This window comes from Onychostruthus taczanowskii, unplaced genomic scaffold, assembly GCF_017590055.1.
Source record: "Onychostruthus taczanowskii isolate IOZ18803 unplaced genomic scaffold, ASM1759005v1 scaffold72, whole genome shotgun sequence".
Lineage (NCBI taxonomy): Eukaryota > Metazoa > Chordata > Aves > Passeriformes > Passeridae > Onychostruthus > Onychostruthus taczanowskii.
Genome location: NW_024505008.1, coordinates 2,807,647 through 2,835,267, shown reverse-complemented (window position 1 = coordinate 2,835,267; position 27,621 = coordinate 2,807,647). Strand labels below are relative to the sequence as shown.

Genomic DNA, 27,621 nt, shown 5'->3' with positions numbered 1-27,621 from the left:
GGGATACGTATGACAATGAACTAACCATCAAAGCAGAAAAAGCAGTTAAATGGTGAAATGAAAATCTGAAGTGAACTTTGATTCTATTACTGTAAGTATTTATTTTTGAAATTAATTTAACCAAATTCTAGGGGGAGTTTTGCTAAGATTTCAAGTACTATGTAAACTGCCTTTGAAGTACATGATGGGAAATTGGTTTATTTAAAGGTGCTCATGACTTGAAATTAAGCCTAAATTTGGTTTATGACCATGCTGCATGGAAAGTTTAATTCACAACTTACTAATAACTTTTCAAATCAATTAGGACTACCAAAAAATTAGATAAAGAGAAAGGAACATAAAATGATTTTATAGAAAGGGCTATAATACTTCTTGTTATAACTACTGTATAATGCAACTCTTGTGCTTTTAAGCAAAGATCTGCACAAATCCACTACTAAATCATTCTGTGACTAAATATAACACGGCATGTAATTATTCATCAGCTTTTTCTTGCTTTACCCTGAAGTAAATGTTATCCTTGTTGTAAGAACAACCTGAAAGCTCAGGTTAAAATCAGTTTCTGATTGATAAATGGGCATAGATCATAGAATCACAGAATCCTTTGGGTTAGAAGGGACCTTAAAGGATAATATAATTTGAAAAGTTTAGCTAGCAGATCAGTATAGCTGGTTAAATATCATGAAGTAGGAGTCTACAGAAAGATATGTAGATTTCTCTTGCCTTGATTTTGTCTTTTACATTTATTAGCTCACCTGTCATAACATTAAATATTCATACCAGTTTGAACTCCAATGCAGCCTTCTTGTTAATTATTACATAGAAGAGAATTTATATGATAGGTATTATACTTACTGTCCTGTGATGCTTCCCTCTATACATTTCTATTTTTTTCACTGACTGCATTTGTACAGCAAAAGCAAATTTGTGAAGGGAACCTAAAGCTCTCATAGGTAGCTCAAAGGAGATGCTTCCATATTATTTTAGCAAGACTTAGCATTCATAAATGTGACTATATATTTATCTAGATACCTGCTAGAACAAAAAAAATCAGCTGTTTGTAATTTCCATATACCATGATGTTCTGTATGCACAACAGATACCAAAACATATTAGAATACTATTCTTTTTAAAAAATATCTCTATAAGAAAATGATGTATCTATTGAATAACAGCTATGCCCTAACCACTCACAATGAATCATTCTTCCTATGACAAAATAATGCACTAAATCTCTTGGGATACTACCGCGTATTTTAAAAGCATAACTTCAGAAAGGCAGACTTACAAGTGCAATTTACCCATATTTCTTTCTTACTGATAGAAATACCACCCAGTAATTTGCCAACATTATCACTCATCCAGCACTTATCTGACTTGTCTAGCCATAAAATGAATCTTGCTGAATTCAGAATATCCTGTCACTGACTCTAGACCTCACACTCCCCAATCAATCCATACACAACTGTCAAGATACAAATAGCTATGCTGTCTTTTTTGACCACAAGAGGTAGTCAAACTCAAATGCACACATGCTGTTTCACTTAGGAAGAGGAATTGAAGATGGACCAAATTATTTCTGATACTGGTCTTTAATTTGCAAGCAGCATGAAACTTTTGCTTCCTTTATTGAATTTAAAGATTTCTTTAAAGCACAGTAACTGATGAGGATATAAAGAATGCAAAAAGAATATGCTTTATTTGTTTATAGAATCAAATACTTCAGCAGACAGTCTACGGTACACTACATCCTCAGTGGTGCTTGTGTCACTGACTTTTCTGTTCCTTTACTGTATGTGACATAGTAGACCATTTTACTTTTCTTTCAGAGTTGCTCCTCTCCAATGACAGCTAAAATCTATTGTAACTTTGAACATGGCTTCATTTTGACAGAAAGTGTATTATTTTAGTTTTAAATTCCAAGGAGAAATTTTACCTTATAGATTCATGGAAGAGTCACAGAATACTCTGAGTTGGAAGGACCCACAAGGGTCATTAAGTCCAATTCTTAAGTTAATGGCCCATATAGGGATTGAACCACAATCTTGTTGCTAACAGCACCATGTTCTAATCAACTAAACTAATCTTGGGGTGATATTACTCCTATCCTGACTAAAACCCAGATCTTAAACCTACCCATTTCAGTTTAATACATTCCAAATAATAATAAGCCCTGAATTAGCTGCTACCCGTGAATCAAATAAAACCTAAATTTATGACAGCTATAAGGCTCAACATGGCAAAAAAGCTTTAACAACACTTATATCATCTGTCCATAAATTATTAATGTATCAGCAAACTATTTCTGTATGGATATATTTATATGTCATCAATGCCACAGCATTTTAATTTCACTCAACTCCATTTGGAATTTTTTCTCTCTAAACAATTTATTTTCAACTATCTGAGAAGAAGCTTCCATTAATGAACTTCTGAGATCGTGATCTTATCTATGGCCAATAGAACAAACCCATTATTGTCAGAATACCTCCAATACTGTTTGTATGGGATAGTATGCAGAAAGTATGACATTCTGACAGCCAAAATTTGATTAGGCAATACTGAATATACTCCTATGGCTACATTAGCTCCCTTGTGTTCCTCCATGTGTTGGGGTAGATACTAAACAGCTTACCTTCTTAAAACTTATTCAGTCTAGAGCACTACTGTAGCAAGAAGTTCCTATCAGAAATTACTAAGTCTTTGAAAAGTTAACCATATGAGCATATACCACAGACACCAAGTCTATCACACATGTATCAGACATTATCTTCACACTCTGTCAAGAAAAGGTAACATATTCACAGCAGGGGTCCACTACAGTCCAAATAGCAAATCCTACCTAGGTTTTCAGAAACCTAGATAGGTTTTACTCCTATATTTTCTCTAGCTTATCACTAGAAAATCACCAAATGGAACGGGATATCTGCATTGAGGTCCCTTTTTTACTTATCTTCCAGCTACAAGTATATCACTTCAGTATATCCTTCATTGGTTATGCAGGTACAGAATCCAATAAGCTTAGTGGTCAGATGGAGCTTTTGAGGAGGTGCCTCTTTTAAACTAATCTTCTAACCATTAGGCTACCAGGACACAGACTGCTATCACAAAGAGGCTAAGAAAACTTTCAGAGGTACCCACAAGCCTTATATTGGATTATCCACAAATATCAGGAGGAGAGATCTAGCTCTGCACAAAGATATAAAATACTCTATGAGATTTACTTCTGTTCAACTCATAACGGCAGGGTTACAGATCAACATCCAAGTTTTGTGACCAAAACCTGCAAGACTACGTTTCCCAAAATGGTGTGTGGTTGAGCCATGGGACTAGAACAGTTGCCAATTTTTTCACTTATGTGATAGACCATGACAGGATTATTAAATCCAAGGAGTCATTAGAAGAAAGTACAATGAAGTACAAGAAAGTATAATGAAAGTATTAGAAGAAGGAATGACCCTCAAGAACTTGAAATAAAAGTGTCAAATTGTTACAGATTTTAACAATGCCAGAGTTTTGATGGAGTTGGTAATTTGTGTAAAGCATGTACATTTTCTTCTGTTATAACTCATTACTGCCACTAGTAGTTCAGTCAATGAGGTCAATTGGTGAAGTGACCACTTTTCACTGTACTTTTAGGGTAACCCACAAAAAACCAGTGCTATTTACTTTTATGTGTCTAAAATTTAATTTATTAAGTTTGAATAAAAATTAGTTAGTACTTAAAATTTACCTTAAAATGACACATTGTACATCGTGACAGTTAGGTGAAACTGCCAACAGCCTGGTCCTGCTGTGAATGCAGATTTCTTACAGTTTATCGCCACATGCCAATATTCACTTTAAGACTGTGTGTAAAAAGACAAATTATATTTCTGTAACAACTGGAGTCTCAAGTTTTTATGGTAATGAATAAGATTATTTTGAAGATTAAGAAGCAATATATTGCATTTGCTGTTGTTCATCATCAACTTGATACTACTATCTCTTCCTAAACAAATGTATGAGACGCCAAGACTGACTGAAGGTCTAGAATGTGCCTTGTTAACAATTTCTCAGTTACAATTTCTTAGTGACCACTGTCTTATCTGCTATTCATAAGTGGCTAGGTCTACTGTCTGATGGGGTCCCCTCTGACACATATTAGTCCTGTGTTGGGCCAGTGCAATCCAATAAAGCTATAGCTGTTTGCTTTATTGTGCAAAGAAAAACTTCTGATCCTGGAAATAATGATTATCGAAATAGAAGTCACAGACTGTTCCACTGGAATGATGTCTATTTAGAGCAAATCTAGCAGAAAAGCTCAAAATTCACTTACATCCTTCACATTTTCATGTCAGCATCTGTTGGATTCAGCTGCTTATTTTATACAGACACCACTTCCTTTTTTCCTCTATTATTTTTTGCTTATCAAAATAACCCATTTCTATTTCACATCCATGAATGATAAGGCAATAATGGTTTAAAAAAATCCACCAAGTAAACTGCAAAATAGTTTATTTTGTCAGAAAATTAACATGGTACCAGCTAACTTCACTATTTCTCTCTAAGGTCTCTGCAAAGCCACAGCAGAGACCTTAGACCCTTTACACACTCAAGAACATGTCTTGAACAAAAAGTTGCTGGATGTTGGACCCATAGAAAAAAACTAAGATTATATGGCACTGTAATTTAACACACCTAAGATTATTTAGACTTGCAGCTTGTTATAGAGGTCAAATACACAAATCAAATATTTCAACCATTTTTTCAAAACTGCCTCTATGCAGTAGCTATGTGCACTGAGGACAAATAAATGGTTCAGTTCTGGGTAACCTGATTTATTACCTTTAGTATTTTTGATGCAATAACTTCATATTTCCATATTTTAGTTTTTATGTACATTTCATATATCATAATGCACAAAAATGACAAAAGTGCACTTTTTTCATTTTCGTGTCCAGATAGTATATAATTATATACATGGAATTTTAATAGCTTCTACAAATATGTTATCCTTCTTATAATATTTAGCAACATCAATCATGTACACATGATTTGTAGCTTCTCTACAAATACTTTTTCTACTGAAAAAATTTTGGCATTCCCAACAGTATTCCCTACTTTGGTGGGGAATATACATTCCTACTGAACCCTCCCCGTGGTACAACCATGAGAACAAAGGGACTACAATGAAATTGAATGTGTTTGATTGACATCTACTTTGAGCATCCCAAAGTGTTAAAACAATACAGGAAAACTCATTAATACCTGAGATTTTTTTTGCCTTCTGGCCTGTTTTTAAAAGGAAAAGGGAAGACTGAATGTAAAAAATTAAACCACTAGGGCAAATTGATCAAAAACTATGGTATACTTAGCTGTATAGGAGAAGGAATAAAGAATACATATTTTTTGTCATTAGACACTTAACCCCACTGAAATTAATTTAGATTATATGGATCATCACATATATTGACTTTATCTAAACTGGAAGTTTATTCATTCCAATATTGAAGTTAAATATTGGAATAAAACCTGTGTAAAGAAGACATTTTGTAATTCAACATCACATGGATTTTCCTAAAGCTTAAGAGGTTGGTCAGTCAATAGACTAATACATTCTGTCACTTATTACCTGTAATAATTTAAACAGATAGTAAAACTCAATACTGGTTAACACTAGGTTAAGACTATGACCTTGATCAAACATTTGTCAGCCTTTGTAAAAGATGATATGTGTTCCAGTAAGCAGCTGTATGCACTGCAGCTCTCAATAAGATGTATGACAGCAATGGAAGATGTTGTACTCCTGACAAATATTACACCATTTCAAAATGACAGAACTAAATATGTTATAGATAGATAGATAGATAAATACATATAAACATAAATATAAATATAAATATATAAAATATAAAATATTATGCGGACCAAACAGGTTTTTGATAAATAGGAAGAATTTGTTTGCCAAAAAAACAAAAAAAAAAAAAACAAAAAAAAAAGAAACTAAGACTCTCATATTGCTGCAAAATTAAGTCAAACAGGTGATTATATCATTAGCTATTCAACAATATGATCATTTGATCTGCAAACTATTAATAGAAAGATGTGATAAAGTTTGTTGCTTCAAACCCAATACCATCAGAATGCAAATAAAAATGTGTAGAATATTCTTTTACTTAGCCTACTTTCAAAACAGCATTAATGAATTAAGCAGAAGCATATATATGTAATTCTAGAATGCCTACAGTGACAAGCATATAATAATAACAACAAAACATCTAAGAAGCTTTCCACTGTTCAAATGTAATTTTGAAAGTGTTCTTTTAGACTACTGATCCATACTTTTAAAAACCTGTGTACAGTAGTTGTGGTATCAAAACTCCATAAAGTTCAAATTCATTTTGACTCTTTTGCATTTATGATAGCAGCCTATTTTATCAAATTGCAATTTGCTTTGAAATTATTAATACACTGGTCAAGTGTATTATGTAAATTCTCACTTAAAAAGTGATGATTTTTTAATATTTTTACCCATTCGAGAAGTATCCTACTGGTAAGTAAATGGGTACTTAACCCTCAAAATGACTGTCAGCCTTCCTCCAGCATTTAAGTTAAAAATAAATTTGTGTTTCTCACGGATAATCTTGTATGGATTGACAATATCAATACTTACTTGAGCTTCTCAGCAAAATTTTCACTAAGAGACAATCATGGTGTAGCAATGTTTCCAAAAGCAAGTTCAAATTACAGTATGGCTGGGATAAGAGCAGCTTCAGCAGACCTTGGGCTGCCATTTCTCTGGTTGATGGAGTCCTTTCAAAATACAAGACAAAGACAGAAAGAATAATATAGTTGATTTATCTATAAAATTAATACCCTTAAATTGCAGATGTAACACCAAATTCCTGAAGTGTCAACTCCTCCCAGATTACTCTGAAAATGCTTTCATGCTTCCTTACTTCAAATCAGCTCATAGAAAGAATTGCACTTCATTTCAACTGGTTAAAAGTAAATTGACATTTGTTAGTCTGCCACAGTTAAATCTGATACAAAGCAACTGTGTTTACCTCTTTCATGGAACAATATTTATTTTGTTCTACCAGGCAAAAAGGAGGACTTTTTTTCCTGCAGTTGAATATATGCAAGGGTATAATTTTTTAATTTATTATTGCAGTAATTGTTGAGTAAGAGATCTGAAATGTCTCTCCTTGATGAAGTGTATAAAGCCCTTAAGTAAAAGGCAGTGAAAATGCTCAAAGGGGTCTTAAAATTCCACTTTAGGTTGAGCAATTCTTATGTGTCCTGAAAAATCCACAAGAAATATTAGACTGGTTGAGTTACTGCTTCACCAGCAGAGAGAAGTGAGAAAGTATAGTACAAATTCATTAGCTTTAAAAAGATTGCAGTTTATTTTCTGTTTGTGATTTCCATGTTCTGCAAAAATTGAGGTTTCCAAATACTATTCCAGGGCTTACTCTGAATACAGCCACTGACCCAACACCAACCACTGAATTCACATTACAGTTAAACGAAAAACAAACAAACAAATCTGTCCTGCCAAATGTTTACCACCTATGGTATTTAGTATTTTTTTTCTTGAAACATTTTTAAAAACAAGTTTTCAAAATTGGATTGTGGATAATTTTTTTCCTTTAATGTGTAAGTTTTTATTAATTTGAGGGTTCTTTTAAAATGAAATTTCAACTGATCTTTAGCCACTGTATTTACTTTTTTGGCTACAAGTTTATACAATACTTGATAACATTGAAACTTTATACACCTGACAAACTTTGATGCACATGAATTTTACACGCATGATTTTAAGGACTTCATATGCATTGACTGGGCAGGCATAAATATTACCTGCCAGTATGCAAAAAACACCTTCAGTTAAAACTTTCTTCACAGGGAGGTATTCAATCTGACATTTTCTTATCAGACTAGAGAAGTATTTATGTACCTCTGCTCAAACAATTTACATGCCATTTATACATAACTTTTGGGACAGTACTAAAATGGGCTCATGTAGTAGTTCTAACAGAGGGGTACCTCTCCATTAAGCTGCATGCTTTTACAACCTCTGACTCAGCCAAATGTGCCACCTCCCAACTATGCTTGAATACACACATTAAATAAAACCACATAACTGCACAAGTATTTCACTGTTGAATCAAAGCTGCTATTTATACAATATACTCAATACAACCTTCAAGTCCTGGAAAAGAAAATGTCAGCTGATACACTTTGCTTTAGTCCCTCACATGTCTATGCTTCCATTTCCAGAAAAAGCAGTATGCCACATATCTTGAAGGGCAGCCTTGAAGTCACCGAAGGAAACCATAGCACCATCTTCCAGCAGGGCTCTTACATCCCACTATTATGGCAAAACTCCACTGTAATAGTAATTTTAGTAAAGGAACCTCAGCCTTTGCTCTTTTAACACTAAAGCAAATACCTCTAACTTCATAAGCAATGTCTGTGTCAGAAAACCTTATGTACAGCTTTTGCGATTTCCATCTGGTACTTCATATATTTTGCCGACAGCTAGCACTGACTCTACAATTATATTTGAATATTAGCACATAATTGATTCAAGTAATATCTATGAAAAATATATACACATATACATTTAAATCTTGACAGAACTTGCAGTCAAAGTAAATATTCCATATTTAAAATATATATTGCATTCAGACATTAGGATTTTGCATTCTTAAAATAATTATCCTAACTTCTGTATGTTCAAGATTAGTCCTATATATATAATCTAACACATGTATAATTTATATATAATCTAATCAGTAATTAGTAATTAAAGTTAAAATTAAAATGGTTACTATATTCACACTAGAATTAAATGCTATGGCTGAGAGCAAACTCAACTCTCCACTAATATAGTTAAAATACTCAGGCCAGTTTAATTTTTTTTCTCTTCTTTTAATGTCATGTTATCCTACCTAATAAGGTCAGTCATTGCCTTCAAACTAAAAGATAAGTGACAAGTTGGGTCAATTAGATTTATGAGGAATAATATTTTAAATTCCTGTAGAAAAAAATTATATTTTTAGAGTATCTGAATTGAAAAAAAACCCTGTCTGTCATTGACCAGATGGGAAGTTATCATGTTGTAATATACACCAGTTCTTGGCTCTTTAAGCATCTTGCAAATTGAAATGTACAATGGTGTGACTCACTTAGAGGAAAAATAAAATATAGCAGACATTCCCTACAGCCATGAAGCTAGCACCAATAAATGCACTGAGAAGTTTTGTAATGTGCATATGGAGAGACATATGTTCTCTCATCCTCACAGCTCAGTACTAGTGAAAATAAGACCAGCCTCATAAAAAGAGACAAAAGGTGAAGTACATATAAATATCACACATTTAAATGTCCTGTTTTGTACAGTAGAAGGAAAAAACTCCAACTTTGATTTGCAAATGCTAAAATTATAAACCCCAAATGAGGCAAAGAATTAATCACAATTAGCACTAATCACAATTTGTAACTAAATAAATATATCTAAATAAATAATTAAGTTAATTATTATCACTAAATGAACTGTAATATAAATTATCAGTAATTCTTTAGTTTGATAACCAGCTATATTATTTTGGTGTCTATTCAAGATAGAAGAAAACCTCATGTGTTAAGTTCAAGATGTTTTAAGGCAGGTAGATATGCTAATTCATGATATCAACCTTGACACTGATGTTGGAGTCAAATTGAGAAAATTAAACAGACTGTAGCTATTTACAGTAATGAAAAATAATGTAGAAAATCAGGTTACATAGTAAATAAATTACTTTCAGGAACTAGCAAAACTTTTTTTTTTGAAATAGCAAGCTTAGGAAGACAAAATACTTAATAGCTAAATGTATGACAGGTTAGAGTCATCAGTTAAAAATTAGGTGGCCACAGTTGAGAGGTATACAATGACCTGTGCTTCCAACTTTGTTACAGACAGTGAATATATATTTTAATTAGATATAAGTCATAAAATTGGAACACAACCCATGAATAATTAGGATGCTCTGAAATATAATTTTCTGCAATAATTAAATATGACATTTCTTTATAATGTTCTTTATAAAGGCAGTATTTGAAGGGAAAAAATGTTTCATTCACATAGACTATAAAACCAATGAAAAAACTAGAACACCTCAGAATTACTCATTAGATACAGAGTCCTTCACTTTATTTTTTTTCCTGAGCAGCTGAAAGGTGTGGTGTTAAAAAGTAACATTAAGTATTTTACCCATATAGTTCACTCATTATCACCAGGACAGTATTGCAAGGCTCTCTCTATGTATGGACTTTTCTCACAAAGGTACACTGACTGTATCTTCTCAGAGATGTCCTTTCTTTTGTACTTCACATTTTCCGGTTTGGCGACCAAGAAGTTGTTATTTTAGTACCTTTCTTCCACAGAAAATAAGTGCATACTACATAGCTCTGGAATAGTTCTTCAGCTATTTATTTGTATCTATCTTAATTCCACCTCAGAAAAGATAATTATGTCAGACTGAAATGGTACCATCCTTTCCTTTACATATTGTTACACAGTATAAAGTACTCACATGTGAAACTGTCCTCCAAAACTCACACTTTACAGTGTAATTTAAATCTAGAGATCTGGCCTTACATGAGGGCATCAAAAAATGTATTGTCTTTTCTACAATGAATACTTAACGGAGCATAAATTTTCCAGAAATGGATGACTAGATTCCTTTCTAATGCAGAAAGGAATTCTTTCATTTCCTTTACTGTATCCCTCCTTCTCGTTCCTCTCCAACCATGTATAACTTAAAAAGTCTCTGACAAAGTTCCTTGAAGCTTGATAAACACACATGATCTTTCACGCTTTATAAGAACTTAAATTATTATTTCAACCAGGACACATTCTGAATTCACCAGTTATTAAACTCTGGCATGTAGTCAGCAAACCACATGATTTTGATGCAGTCACAACATATATCGTCTCTGGTTCAGCAGATATCAGAGGCACTATGGAAGGAGACAACAGGATTGATGACACGCAATTAGGAGTGGAGCCTATGGAGAGAAATCAGCATGTTTTGTGTAGCATGGGGCAAAATTATAGGGAAGATATTTACATATACAAGGTAAAAGATACTGTGTGTACACGGAAAGAGATAGTAAATCCAAAGTACATGGGTCATTCATAGGTCACCATTCACTCCTCCAAAAGATAAAAATACTTTCTTGGAAAACACAGTAACATCTTACAAAAGCAGCTTTTCATGAAAATGGAGAGTGAAAAACCTCTCAGGAAATAACCTTGAAAAGGAGGAGAGGGAGGTGAAGGGTTTAGGAGAGGATCTACACTGGTGTGGGAGTGCTTCAGTTTCAAAATTAGAAAGCAAACAATAGCACAGCTGGTAGCATCTATCTTCTATGTCACTTGTCCTTATATGCAATGACACAGAAAAGTTAAGCTTTTGCTTCTAATCATTCAATAACCTCAAAAAAATTCAACTACAATCAAGCAGCATATTGTTAAATTAATTATTTATGTACCAAATATTTATTTTTAAACAGCAGTTCTAAACAGAAAGGCATACATTCTTTATCTCCCCTTTAATTATGAGTCCTTTAAAACAGCAACTGTACTGAACTTCTGTATTGTCAAGAACTATATACTCCTTAATGAAAGCCAGGAAACCTTACAGATAATTCAAATATCAAACATAATTAATAGATTAGCAAAATACAGTGCTTTCAGTGCAGCTTTTCTTCAGACTCTCAAAGATTAGAGAAATCTGCAATTAATTAACAAATACTTCTATGGCTTTTAAAAATCAGAATATTAATTAGACATTTATTCAGATATGCTCTTCAATATTTGACTAATACTGACTATGTGGTGATCCTTTTACAACAATCAACTTTTGATACTCACTTTACAAAGAAAAAACAGGATGACGGTATGCAAAATAACCAGCGCAATGGCTGATAAGAGACTTCTGAAAAATCTTGAGGAAGATGTTCATCAGAATTATCCAGAAATGTCCTGGAAGAAACCAAATACTTCCAAATTACATGGGAGACTGAAAATCCCCTTGGATCACTACTATTAAGTATGTATATATGAACAGAAGACAGAAAATACCTTATGATGAATACTATTAATATATGTATGCAAACGTAATTGCAACTCTATGTACTGTAAAAAATGTAATTCTATATTTTTATTAACTTTCACTCTTTGAAACTCAGTAATATAGTTATTATATCTAATAACTAATTATATCTAATAACTGTTATTCAAGTTTTCTTCATATTTTTATTCCTATATAATACATTTTCAAACAATGTATAAGGCTTTGAAAAGGCTTTCAATAAGCGAATTTCTCTTCTTGAGTCATTCAATTCTGTAGCTCTTTTCTTCCGTCATAACAAAAATACACAGTATTTTCAACACTTTTATCATAATGATATGTAAAGTATCTTTTGATATTATATTGACTGATATGCAAGCATATATAGACTTTGGATTATTTGGGACAAAAATTTGAACCAGAAGCAGAAGCTTTGGACTTTCACTGGCTTGAGAGAAATGGAATACTGGTTGTTTTCAAAGATAAAGGACTAGAGTAGAACTAGATTGTGACTAGATGTAACTTTTACAATACTTCACTTACGTAAATGATGTGACAGGCAAAATCCACAGATAGTAAAAATATTTTATTAATTATATGATAGGATTACAGATATGTGTAAGAACAAGATTCTATAATTTGATATTTGCCTTTAACTATTGTTTACTAATAAATTATTAGTATTTGTACAATTTTCTAGCAGCCAATAGGATTCAATAATGTATGATAGTAATGGATGCCTTGTGGCCTCTTCTCTTTTTATTCTCTCTACAATTCCAGCAGAGAGGAATTCCAACCTGTCACACGCATCCTCCATTTAATATAAACAATTATCACTTCACAAGCACCTTACTTTTCATCTTACTTGACTGTGAATTTTTTTATCTTTCACCTGAAGTAATTCAGTAGTATAGCTAAATGTCTATAAGACTCAGATGAAAGAAGAGAGAGAATTATACTTTTTCAACAAGAAAGGTAGCTGTATAGTTTCTGAACTTCTCCAAAAGATGTTTTATTTGGAAACCACTCTTACTAACCAAAAAAAAAAAAAAAAAAGAAAGGATTTAATACAGATCTTAAGTAAGCAAAATCTGAGCAGAAGGATTAGCACAGTCAGTTTGTGCTCTTTGTGAATTCATGAAAACCTGAAGATTAAAACCAAAGCTCAGATTCTAATATAGCCAAAAGAAGAATACAAACTTGAAAAGAATAATTTTAAGGACAGTAATTTCAATATTATGAAAGTAAAAAACAAATCTTATTGTCTCTCATCCACTGAAATTTTTTTTTCTGAATACAGCAAAGTACAGAGAAAACATCCTACACAAAAGTGTGATAAATACATTTTGGTTAGCAATCTAATTAAAAAAAAGAGGACCACATCTTGTCTATTGGTTATGCAGGAACTGTTTGACAGAATTCTGGACTAGAGCAGCTTGTTAAATATGATTTCTTAGCTGTATCCTAAGGAGAAGCATAGGGCAGATTTTTGGATTCTGACTTATTTGCTTATACTGAAATCTCTACAGTAATTTTTAAAGTGAGATAGAGATAATCTGAGGGTTTTAGAGATTGTTTAAATATTAGAATAGCTTAAAATACTATTAAAAAACCAAGTATCTGATAATACAGTAATTCTCATGACAGCATCTCTTAATGTCCACTGCTGGCTAGGTGATTCTTGCCAGGAATGCCCAACTCTGTGCCAGACTGTTGAATTCAACTATCTTCTGACAGAAGTATAATAATAGTTAGTAGGACATTGGTTTTTGCTTCAAATTATGCTAAACCAGCTGCCTACTATCCCAAAGCACTGGATAGCTGATTTAATACCAAAGCAAGATTTCAAGTTATAGCGGTTTTATTCTTCAGTAGAGTATTACAATGTGAGAATTGATCCTGTAAGCCTGAGTGCAGGTGTGAAGAAATGAGATGCCAGCAAGATGCATCCTAACAGTATTTCTTTGTAGTTTATATGATTTCTGTCTGTATAAGGAATAAACATTACTAAAAAGCAACTTCATGAGTTATAACTCATATATTAAAGAGAAATGTTCTCAATCTTTAATACTGAAGAACATTGAATTTAAAACAACAGAGCGCAATTTTGTGCTTTTTTGACACTCTTTATATGCTTCTCTAAACATTTAAATAATTTACCTGACTTCTTGTTGATAAAATAAGATATAACAATTCATACTATGAGATCACAAAAAGGTGCATCCACCTTACTCTTTATATTCTTCCTTTACAGACTATCATCCCCTAATCAGTACAAAAGACTAAAGAATATCAGAATAGGCACAAGAATAGATCTGCTCCAAACTGAGTGATCCTGAACCTGAGGCAGAAGACAGTCTCTACTTTGAGGCCCAGGTAATTTACTCCTCTACAAAGTTATGAGTAAAGAATGGCGTTGAATACACGTGTATTCATTCACAGGCAGCACTGAAACTGTGCGATCCACTACATGAAACCCCAGCTACTAGAACTGAGTAATTGACAACAACCTTGTCAGCAAGTAAGACAATGATGACTGGAAATTCAGAATTATGAAAATCCTCTTATTTCAGAGGTTTGAGTAAGCAGCAAGAAAATAGCAACACTCAGTAGATTTGAGGAGCATGTTCTAGAGACTCCTTGTTCAACAGGTTCTCAACAACGTGGACAAAAGCCGACAGAGAACAGTTGCTTAGCAGATTTTCAGGTGACACTAAACTGGAGGAAGCAGACACAACAAACAGCCAAGTGCCTACTCATGGACGACTGGGCCAACAGAAATTCACAAAACTGACTGAGGTAAAAAGCAACTGTTTACTTTAGAATTACAACAACCTAGGTTGGAAACTGACTCGTCTGAGTGCCACCCTATCGAACCACAAACCTGGGGTTTATGGGCAGCAGGGTGTTGAAGACAAGTCAACAGTGTATTACCACCAGAAAAAAAGCAAACTGCACGCTTGGCTGTATTAGAAGGAACACAGCAACTAAAACAAAGATAATTTACTTAATCTGCTCGTCAACGGTTTAAGCCTCACCTAGAATGCTGTCCAGCTGTTTGGCCTACAGTTCAAGGAGAATGTGAGGAAACCAGAGAAGACTAAACTGAATAATCTGTAAAAAAAGTTTGAGGGCTCTAGAATCCTTTACTCTGGTGAAGAGGCGGCTAAACTGTCAATTTATGTAAAGGCAGCCTACAACCACCCAAACTAAGACAATTCATAATTACGAAGACAACACTGACCAACTTTTCTCAGTGGGGCTGATGTGATAGAGCAAATTATAGCCAGCAGCTTTGAGGGCTCACACTAGATAGGAGGCAATATTTTGCACTATGGTATCACAGCTGCAGAGCAGGCTTCACAAAAGTTGTAAAACTTCAGTTCCTGGAGGTTGCTATGCGTCAGTTGAGTCAGTCAAACACAGACATGTTAGACTGCTGTAGGTGATTGTTTGGCTTTGAGGAGGAGGCTATATTAGACAACCTCCAGCAGTCCTTTCCAACCAACATTTCCATTATGCTAAAGATACTTCAGGAAAGCCACAGAATGATGGAGAAAACTGAAGCATAGAAAAACAATATCAAACCCTACGACCCAAGATTCATAGGTGAATTTTGGACCAGATCTAAGTAACCTTCTCATACAGAAAAGAAAGTCTAGATCACAAAATTGGCTATGAGAAAACAAATCACCTTATCTGAAGTTAAGGATATAACTAATTTTTCACCATCATTACTGTCTTGTTCAACGTCCACAAAATAACTAAGAAATTTAAATAATTTTAGTTCCCTTAAGCAATAGAGGATATAGCCTCTCTAGTAAGTTGGAAATGAGCCAGTCATATTATTACACAACTCATGGAAAACAATGTTTCATCACTGCCATTTTGCTGATTACACAGAATTTTCCTGAAAAGTCTAAAGATAATTGACTTCTACTCACTTAACGAAAACTTCCAGTACAAAAAGACAGAATGATAGGTTTAAAAGAAAAGGTTTCACTTCCAGTTAACTTTACTAAAGATGTGAAAGATATAGGGCCAAGACAACAGATGGAAATTGTGATTATACAAGCGAATTGCAGAGAGAATTGATGAAAGATTAATATTCCTTTAAAATCAGGCATAACTTTTGAATTTATTATTGATAGATTCTTAATGTAATGAACTATGCATACCCCAGTAATTTACCTAAAATTCACTATATCAAGGTGCTTCCAATTGTATATAGTCATTTAAGAAGCTGATCGGCTAAACCACTTTCTTCTTTGTACTCCGGACACTGGGTTAGTTATCTGACAAATATCGGCTGCAATTAAATATACAATTTAAAAAAATTGTTTCGATAATAGGGCCTCACATTGTGAAAACACAGGTTCTGAATAGAAGTTCATTAAAAAAATACAGTTTTACTTACTGTAAAACATGCATCATCTATATGGAAATATAGTGTTCAGTGTTAATATTTTTTTTGTAACTATATAAGAAAATAAGACAATGTTTTTGTATTCTCTTTAAACAAAGCACCCATATTTTGGTGGTGATTTGCACAGTACTTTACTACTTCGTAGTAAATTAAATCAGCTGTTACATTCAGCACATGTCAAGGTTTTGATCTCCAGATACGCAAATTCAGGGATTCAAATTTACATCGCTAACTCTGAAAGCTATATGACCAGGTTGTTAACCTGCAGAATTTTACATAAAATAAAAACCAAGCTTTTCATTGGCACTTTGTTCTGAAACTCCAGATTTCTCCAACAAGCACACATTTTTTGTCATGCTATGTATACATAAATAGGTAAAAAACATTGATCAGTGGAGGAGACTAGAGTTGCTTAAAGGAACAAATTATACTGCATATTTACTTTGGTCTATCATTTTAAGGGCTTTCATAAAAGAAAGATGAGCTGTCAAAACTGACAGTAGAAGCAGCTACAGCTACTGCAGTCTCCTTTCCTGTCTCCATTTCTACTGCCATAGCAGGACTACCTAATCTGTTTCTGAGCTATCCTATAAATTGCTATCTATTCATAAGCCTGTGTTATATTAAGATCAAACAACCAATTACAATCCACTTTTGCATGTTCTTTAGAGCCACAAATATTAAAATGAGCCCATATGTGACAAAAAAATTTATATAAAGAAGCTTATATGCAGGAGGTCTCCACCCTAGTACCTCTTCTAATTTTCTTATTTTGAATAATGAAGCTAAAGACAGTTGAATAGGATGTGGCTTCATCAGTTTGGGGTTTTGGTTTTGTTGTTCCTCTTTTTTAAATCTGTGATCTCACTTTGTATTGTCTCGAACACCAAATTTACAGATGAATTTTATCAACAAAAGACTCAGACCCAATTTCAGTGCAAGTTACGTGTCCACTTTTTACAGTTGTGAAGACATGATTTTATAAATATGGGCATTCTATATTTTTATACTTTTAACTACATTTGTTGCAGCATACTGGTCGTGTAACCAGATGATCATTTTAGTAAATTAGCTTTACATTCCAATACATCTAGAAAGATTATCAGATGACAACAGAACATTCTAATTTAGCTGGAAGCCTGAAGCAGATAAATCTGAACTAGTGAGATGATTTCTTTTCAACTGATGAATGACTAAGTCCCTGAAAACCTTGCCAAAGCATTTGGTTCCATACTAGTAAATGTTTTCAGATCAATAAAACCATATTTAAAAAGAAATATGTCCTAACTGGAAAAATAAATTGCAAATTTGGAGCAGTAATAATTAACGAAATTCTACTGATTTTGTCACAACAAATAAACTTAGACATTCACGATGGTTTATGTTATTAATAGAAAAAATGTACAGCACCGGATTTTGATCCAAAGCTAATAAAATCTCAGCAGATATAACCGGGCTTTAGGCACGATCACAAAAATAAGTATGGGATCAAATGGAGAAATTGTCAAAGACTAATAAGATGTGGCAATACTATGCATTACATTTGATTGCAACACAAAAATTCACCTTCGTAGATCTATCCGTGTAAGCTCAAGAAACCAACATTATCTCAAATTAAATGTTTCTTTCATACTCACTCATACAAATTCTTCAATGGTGAAGTTAAAATAGCCAGCACAGAGATCAGACTATTGCAGTGGCTATGTATTTTATAGATCTTGAGATCTCTGTCTTTGTGTGGATTCAGAAACTCCTGCACAGAACTACAAATTGACCAGAGCATATCTTCAGTGGACATCAAAATTGCTGCAATATCAATTCTGTAAGTAAAAAAAGCCCAAGAATAACATTACTTAAGACTTCTTGTCAGTGGTAAATTCCAATTAAACAGACATTTTCTCTGACAGGATAAAACACCAAAATCATAGCATGGACTTTAAATTTCTTCTTCAGTGATGTCTGTCTTCAGTCTCCACCCACTACTCTGTAAAAATCTACTCTTTCACAGAGAAGTTGTTACTGAAACTAGAAGAAGACTTAAAAAATTGGAAATGTCCTTTCTCAAAGGCATGAACAATTTACTTTCTAAACTACAAGTAAATAAACATAAATTTTGTTTTCTTATAATTAAAATGTACATACTATTTTCAAATCCTGATGGGGCAAAAATTATGAACAAAGTAACTTAATCTTCAATATGCAAAACTAACTCCATACAACACTGTACAATGTGGAACATTTGTAAGTAATCTTTTGCCAGTTGATATTGGTTGGTAGAGTGCCACATGTCATTGGCCTGAACAACAGCAAGAACCCAAACTACAACAACATAATCTCACAGGACTATGCTGACATACAATACATAGGAAACACGTGAACACAAAAAATATGGGAGGTATGAGGCTGGACTTTAAAAAATACTTAAGTACCTAAAAGCCATGTGATCATATGCATTTTTAAGGGTCATGTTATTTTTGAAAAATCTAGACAACACACATAAAAAGACATTTGTCCATATCATACATCAGTTCTCTACCATTTGAAGAACCACTGGGAGAAAAGATACCCTCACAAACTACAACAATATTAAAAAAACATGTAAACATTCTGTCATAAAAATATACTGAATTATATTGATGGTTTTTTTATTTTTCATTTATTCATGACTGGACAGTTCAATCTACTTAGTGAAAAATTCAAGAATCACCCTAACAAATATACAACTTTTCTACAAAATGACAACATAAAAAGCTCCTTCTTCAGTAGTTTGAAGTAAATTCATATAGAATTGACTAATATGACACTTAAGTAATATTGCATTTTTCATATTTCAGGGAACTTTTTCCCCACAAAAAAATTCCAGGCAAGTTTTCAGAAAACCTCTCTGTACCAAAAGATACAGAACAGCCTGATTACAGTAAGTTATTGCAGGAACAGAGCACAAAAATAGGTACATAGAATAAAATTTTGGGTTTTTTCCTACCCATTTCAAGAATGTGATCTTGTGCAAGTTACTTGAGCTTTCATGACAAAACTCCTTTTCATAATACAAGTTGAGATGACAGCAAATAACTCTTAGGTCACACAGAGCATGGACTTGGTAAGTGTCTCTAACCCTCTAAAATTGCAAACTCTTTAACTCTTCTGGGTGGTGCTGTGCAACAGGACTAAAGGCAATGGTCAGAAATTGTGCACAGGAAGTTCCACCTAAATATGAGGAAGAATTTCCTTACTGTGTGAGTGACCAAGCACTGGAACAGAGAGGTTGCAGATTGTCCCTCACTAGAGACATCTAAGAGGACTGTCTGGACTTGGTCTTGCACTACGTACTCTGGGGATAACTCTGCTTGAGCAGGGAGGTTGGACCAGATGACCCACTGTGGTCTCTTCCAGCCTCACCCAATATATAATTCTGCATGATTGTGTTGGGAGAAATACACCTGTTTATTCAGTAAAACAAGACATTGGATAAAAAGGACAAAGGTAGGGTTAACCTCCACTTGAAGACACTCGCATTAGTATTTCTCAAAAAGACCGTACTCTCTGGCAAAACACAAGAATTGCAACAAGATAAACTTCCAATTTCTTATTTTCTAGAATGACAGAAAAAGAAATAGGCTCTTTCTCCTCTCTCCTTCACTGGCATCATTCTGACAAATATTTTGATGTGAACTTGTAGCTCTTTCACTTGAAAAGCCATATAAAAACACAAATTCTACTGGAACTCATTAAATTTTCTTAATGAATCAACAGCTTGATTTCTAATCCTAACATTGTCAATTCTAGCTACATTTTCGGTTGCATCACCAATCCTCTATGAACTTTCATTGTGAGGTTTTCAAACCAATTAAGCAGTTTATGAAACAATTTCACGGAGTTGAAACAGCCCTTCCATTCTGCCCAGTTTGCAATATAACTACTAAATATACTTAAATATACAAAATAAATTTTATTAAAACAAATATCAAAATGCATAGATTTGGTCTGTCCCCTCTGCTGTGTTCATTAACATGGAAATTTGAACGAAAGCAGTGAAAGAAGAAAGCTAACATTTACTTCTTTCATCCATCAAAACGGTGTATTAAATATACAACCATTACCTGATTTGTGGTGTTCTTTTGTAACTGGGACACACCTGACAATATCTGGAGGACAGAATATCCAAAGATCGCTCTAGTACATCTGTAAGAATCTCCTGGGCTGTCTTTGGAGGTAGAATAGTCCATAGATCATGATGAAGAGCACAGCAGAAGTAATGCCACATCTGGACAGAGAATGAGCATCTTTCCCCCTATCAAAACCACCACACATTACATAACAAAAACACACATTTCTAAAATATCAGTTTAACTTTTACATGTTTAATTATTTAAATCTGAATGGAAATAACTAAAGAGGTCCAGGAATATGATGGCAAAAAATGGTGCTTGAAAAGATGTGAGACATCTTTATTTGCAAGGAAACACATGTTGCATTTCAATCACAAAATTACAGTGCTGCCACAAAATAAAACCACAGCATTTGAACACTTATATCCTCAATTAACCTATTCTCAAAACCCATAGTGTTGTAAGTTTAGTTTAAAAACATAGACAGTATTCTGTACACAGTAGAACAGTCAGATAAACTTAACATAGCAGTTTCATTGTCTGCAAAGAAAATAATGATTTAAATTACTTAAGCATGTGTATTTACCCAGATGCAGAAATGTTATGCATAACCACAACTACAAAACCTTGGTTATACACATATGCGGAAGAGAAGAGAGAGAAGAGAAGAGAAGAGAAGAGAAGAGAAGAGAAGAGAAGAGAAGAGAAGAGAAGAGAAGAGAAGAGAAGAGATAAGAACAACTGAACTATTAAACTGACAATATGAGATATACAGATTGTTTTACTAAGATATTTTTTCCTCTTGTAATTTGGATGTATTGAAAACAAGCATTTTCTGGCAAGGAAACATCATTGGCATTAATATTTCATTGTCTAAACAGATCTATCCCATTAAGACAGAGAAATAAATATACAGGAGTCAGAATCACAGCAGTTACTCCATAATAATTCTAAAAAGTACCCAGGAAATACGTTTCACATTTAAATATTTCAACTAATACCTATTCAGCAAATAGCAGTATCATGAAGGTTTTTGAGAACAGAGACTTCAATCTCCAGTTCCTACTGAAGATCCCAAAGGAACTGAAAATATTTTAAGCATTTGTTGATATTTTAGCATAATTAGAAGTATAAAATAACCCCACAATTTTTAAAAGGTTTTTAGAATTTGGTAGGCATTCTTTAACAGTAAAATAAAAAATAATCTGGCTTCTTTTAAAATACATTAGCATGAACATTAGCAGATTATTGGAAGATGTCACTATTTGGTTTTCCTCTGACACAATACTTGAAGTGCATTTTATATTAAAAAGACAAAGAACAAAATAAACAAGCTTATTGACAAGTTTTACTTTTTAACTTTGTCATTACAAACACAAATTGTTTCACTTTCTCTGCTTTGGTTTATTTAAGAAATAGCTCTTTTCCCCTTTTTTTGTATTGTACCTCCACTGCAGAAGCAACAATATCACTGGAGATTTAAATGAGATTCACTCCCCTTTTCTGACCTGTGTTTCTATTTGTTGCCATTTCTGGACAATTTCACTGATAAACATCTGCTATTTTTGCAGGCTTCTGATAATAAAAAGAGATGTGAGCTTTTATTTAGTCTATATATGAGGAAACAAGCAGCTGTGTTTTATTACATAAGCCACTCAGTATTATCTCTGAACAGACAATTCTTTATTCTTTGACTGTTAGAAAATGTAAGTTCCCACAGCTACAGCAGATGTTGGCTACACTAAGAGCTTCATTCAAAAACATAATCTGAAGAGCTGGCCCAGTGGCTCACTCCTCCTGCTGAGCTCATATGTTGAAAGGAGCCACCTCTCACTGCTGGAAGTTTCAGCAGGGAATTGCCTCTGTAACAAGCAATAGATCTTAATCCAATCTCTTCCATTTAGGATGCCTACAAGAGATCAACTGAAGTAACATCTGCTCTGCACCATGCCTCGTGAAGGAACTTGGAGCAGATCACAGTCCACCCTTGGGCCATCTCCCATGGTCCAGTAAATAAAAAGAGAAGTGATGATGTAAAATTACATACTTTTCACCTCAAGTCCTGTAAACATACAGAACTGAGACACCAGTTTTCCTCATTCCTTCCTACACACATCAGTTCTGTTCAGTAATGATAAAACTGTTTAGCTACTCCATATGCTTTCAGTCAGACAACTGTTTCTCCATGGTGAAGTTACTGGATCACCAGTAAACAGGATGCAGCACCACAGGCACTATAGACAATGAAGATCATATCATGATTCAGCAGTTGCCAAAACCCACTGCCTTTCTTACCTTATAATCTATCATTCAAACAAGATTGAAATGTTTATTTACTTGTCTTGGAGGGATGGACATTTTGATAAATTACTCTATGGTCTGTATGCACAGAATTTGTCACTGACTGAGAAGCTTCTTACAGGGTATCTGTAGATTACATGTATCAGATGAAATTTTCTGTCATGTAAGAATTTTAGAAAATGCTTAACTGTACACACTAATTATCTCACACAGAAAATTATACAAGGAAGAACAAAACTTTGTTTCCCAGACACCTCAGTTATTATTGATTAAAAACCCATATAATACTTCACCCTGCAATTAATTGAAAATAATTTCAAACAGTGTATGGCAACCTATGTTTGTATTTAACTAGGATGAAGGAAAAAATCCAATAAATGAAATAATTATCTTAGTTTTTTTTTCATAGAATTATTAGGATTACAGTTATAGATCAGACTCATGACTTTAAGATGTAGGTGAAATGGCACTGGTTATTTCAGAAATACATTGCTAAATGCTTTACATAACTATACTGACCACCTTTCTGTTTCACCCTTTACTCGCAAAAAGCAAAAAGGGAACCAATTGAAAATAAAAGTAAAAAAATCAGATGAAAAATTTCCCAGAAAAAGATCTTCATATGCCATACTTTCTAAAAGAAGTGTGAAGTTCTTAGAGATTAAGGTGATGGTGTGCCTTTACTGAGTTCTATATAAATGCCTTGACACACAATAAATATTTTACGAAGTAAATGACATAAACATGCCACGGTAACAATCTATCTCATCTTTAAATGACTATGTTTTCCTACATCATTTCTAAATAGACACTTGCCTGCAATAATAGGTATTTCAAAATAGTACATTCCAATAATTCTTATGTAAAAACAATGCTGATCTCATGCTTCTGATTAGTCAGTGAGCTGGCAAACACTAAAACACATTTTGTAAAAGGGAGCCATAGTAAACTTAACCTCACACCTCATAAAAAGCTTTGTAGTCATCCCAGCAGTGGCTCTCAGCATCCTGTAAAATACTTGTAGCACAAACTCTGATGCAGTAGTTCGTAACTTGACACTGGAGAATGTTGATGAATTCTTGACATTTTTGGATAGCCACTAGGAACAGGGGTCTGTTCAGAGAGAATAATTAAAAACACAATGAACGAAAGGCTGAGCATTAGGAGGTAACAATCCCTAGTACTGTAAATAGTTTTTATTAGTAGGTATCAGTTATTCATTTCCTCTTGGTCCTGAACCTAGCATTCAGTTTTGTAACTTTTTGTTTCAAAAGTTCTCAAAATATGTCTGCTTGTCTATAAATTCTCATTTAACCAATCACTGAGAAATAAATTACTTCATCCTATTTTCTGAGACAGGTACATTTGACATTCACTTATTTGGAGTTTTTAATTGCAGCATTCTTGCATCAGCAATTATTACATTAGCACTGAGTATGACAAAAAATACATAAGCACAGAGGACAGAGATTGCTTTTGGTGGGTATGTACTAAAACTCTTCGATAATACATCTAAGCAGAATTATTGAGAAGTATTTTAGGCCAGACAGAGATACACTTCATGCAGGAGACAGTAAAACATCAGAGGGAAATCAGCTCTACAGTGCATAGAACCACTTAGAAATCACATATTTCTTAGAAATTCTGCTACTTCAGGGTCCCTCCCCAAAACCACTGTTTCTACTTTTAAATTGCACATGGCTGGAAAGGCGTGGACCAATAGACTCCGAGTACCTTAAGACAAAATCTCCTCAAAGCAAGTGCAGTTGTATTTCCTCCCAGGTCAAACACTGCCTTTGACTTTACACTCCTACTTCATGTCTGCTTTAATATTTACTCTGCAAGTAATAATAAACTAAATTCTAAAACTAAAATGTATTGTATGCATTTTATTGTATGTATTTCTTTACATGTCTGAATACACATGGTTTTAGGATGTATTTTTATATTGTCCTCTATGATTGCCATGTCCTGGATCAGATCTTATGAAAATTAGGCATAGCAAAGGTCAGAAAAGGAAATCAAGGCCCTAGCACTTTATTTATATGACAGCAGAGTACATTGAGTTCCCTGGACAATCCTATTTTCTCAAATTTAATAATTAAAAAAAATAAAAATCTGCAAATCAAATGCAGATCCTACACATAAATAATTTGTTTTGCAATGGCTGCTGTGGATTATCAGGTTGATTCAGGTATTTCCATAAAACAGTACACATACTGTATGTGCTAAAAAATATGATGCAATTTGGAAAACTACTACCACACTGTATCACCAAAATGGAATGAAGTCTCATATTGTTTACTTTTGAATTAAACATTTTAAGTAAAAAGAACATACCTTTTGCTGGTTTCTCTCATCAAATTGCTATACATTGTAAAATGCTGAAAGACATATATCGCCGTGGAAAGGGAAGCATACAAGTCTTGCAGGGGAGCCTTCACAGGAACGTCTTTGCTTTTCTCCTCTAGTCTTGCCAGAACAGCCGTTGCCACTTTGCTGCAGGCCTCTACAAAGTTTGCTCTAATTTCCTGAAGAGAATCATCTCTGCAGGCCAGAGCCAATGGAAGCAATGTGTCGAGTTCTTCCACGATGTCAGAACAAAACTGAGAGAAATAAATGTGGCACCAAGTTATTTGTATTCCGACAGCACTGCTTAATTTATACACACTAGGGTCAGATTATTGAATAATGAAATTGGCATGAAACACAAATATACTGAGTCAGTTTTACAAACATTTTAATCTCTTAAAAAGAGGAGTAACTTTTTTTAAAGTAAATGAAATATTCTTTCATTCCTTCCTGGGTTAAAGCTGCATATTCTATACTAGGGGAAAAATTAAAACCATCTTATGCTAGTAATGTATTCATTTGGTTTTGATGTCACTAAACATTCATTCAAAGCACAAGGCTAATTCCTTGTAAATAATGTTAATTTTCTAAACTAATGAATTTTGAAAAATACACAAACACATTTCTTAACACTGGATTTGGAAACAAACGTGTCATCTCTTCATAAAGTCATACATTAATCTCCCTAAAATTATCTCCCCAATGCTCATGTGTTATTTCAAGCAAGTATTCATTAACAGCCTTCCAAATCTGCTAGCATAGCTGCAGATCTTACTAGAAAAAGTCTTTCAAACATACCTTTCCTTACAAAAGGAATTTAACTAATAAATGACCTTTCAGCCAAATCAAATAACTCAAAATTTGCCTTATTACTGGTTATGCCAATTAGTTGAATGGCATGTCTAATGATATGAATACAGGAAATCCCTCTATAGCCGTATTTCAAAGCTTTTGACATTTTCCCATCTAACCACTTGGTAACAGAGCACATACTAATCAGAATGCTTTAGAACTTTTTGGCTGAAAAAAAAATGCCAGCGAAGTTTAAAAGGTAATTCTTTCAAGTACAAACTATGGGCTATTGTATAAAGCTCTGTTCAGCTTCACATTGTAATGCCTCTCACTTTCTTCTTAATTCCATTTATATAAGATATAGAATATTAATAGTACTGTAAGTACTTCAAAGTGTAGATGGCAAACAGCCTTGGCATTCTGTCTCTCTTCAAACTTAAGATCTTTTGATACCTGCCTTAGCAATTCGTTTTGGTTGCTCTTCCTGTTGGACTGCTCTGCAGGACTCCCTCATTTGCTGGTTGTTTACAAGACTCATTGCACAGCCTGCAGCTGAAAACTCTTCTTTCTGCTCATGTTGAAGAATTTTAGATGAAAAATCCTCAATTGCAATTGTTATACAGTGAGCCACAGAAGAAGACAGGTCTTTAAATGCATTTCTCCAGCCAAAATTCAGTAAAATAGGCTGAAACACATATTCAAATTAAATCAATCCAAAGCCATTATTGAGTGTTAATATAGTCTGAAAATTAAATGCACATCCATAATTAAATTACAAGACACCATCACATTTTGAAATTATTTAAAGAATTTAAAATATAGTCCACTAGTGTTGAAATAATACTAAAAGCAGTATTTACACTCAACAAAATGCATAGCAACATTAAACATGTCATCAAATTTTTCAGAAAAAAGAATTCCTGTTTAAACAAGACAGCTTTTATAAAAACATGCTTCATCTTTACTTAATTCGTAATCTTTAACAGACTCTGCTTTAAAAAGTCAAAGAATTCATAGGTACTTTCAACAGTAATCTATCAATGTATACCCTATAGTAATTTTCACTGCAAGTTAACAACAGGAAGTTACTAACCATGAATCTCAATGGGAAACCCTTGAGAGAAGATGGTTTCAGCACAGGCACACTGTACTTCACTCCTCTAGAAATGGACTTAAAAAAGATTTAAATGTTTAAATAGAGATTTATAGTTTTAGGCCAATGATGGCTTTTATTGTGGTTTACATAATTTCCTTGCCCTCTTTAAACAGAGACTTCTGAAGTAATCTGAAGTGTAATAGTTGGCAGAAGTAGGCACAGTAGCACATCATTACTTTTCGACTTATCTGACTTTGCATTGCTCTTATGACTTATATCAGACTTAAACCTTTCCAGAAGTGGCCATTTGAGAATTGCACCACTGTAAGAGATATATTTTAATGACATGAGATAATGTTCAGTAAATATCTCCACCATGAGGGCACAGTAGGAGAATAGAAAAGACAGATTTCTAACTATTCATTCAGCTATGTTACTAAA

The 27,621-nt window shown here is 33.6% G+C and overlaps 1 protein-coding gene across 1 annotated transcript in view; it reads right to left on the bottom strand.

The window, feature by feature from the left end:
- The window catches only part of KIAA0825 (KIAA0825 ortholog), a 206,789-nt gene that overhangs the window by 127,078 nt on the left and 52,090 nt on the right, over nt 1-27,621 (bottom strand). Inside the window, exons 7-13 of the mRNA XM_041422246.1 lie at nt 26,542-26,769; nt 25,281-25,546; nt 23,903-24,053; nt 20,631-20,821; nt 18,168-18,350; nt 11,906-12,016; nt 6,656-6,795 (exon numbers count right to left, since the gene is read on the bottom strand). Of these exons, the coding sequence (XP_041278180.1) occupies nt 6,656-6,795; nt 11,906-12,016; nt 18,168-18,350; nt 20,631-20,821; nt 23,903-24,053; nt 25,281-25,546; nt 26,542-26,769 (1,270 nt within the window). The remainder of the gene's footprint in view (nt 1-6,655; nt 6,796-11,905; nt 12,017-18,167; nt 18,351-20,630; nt 20,822-23,902; nt 24,054-25,280; nt 25,547-26,541; nt 26,770-27,621) is intronic.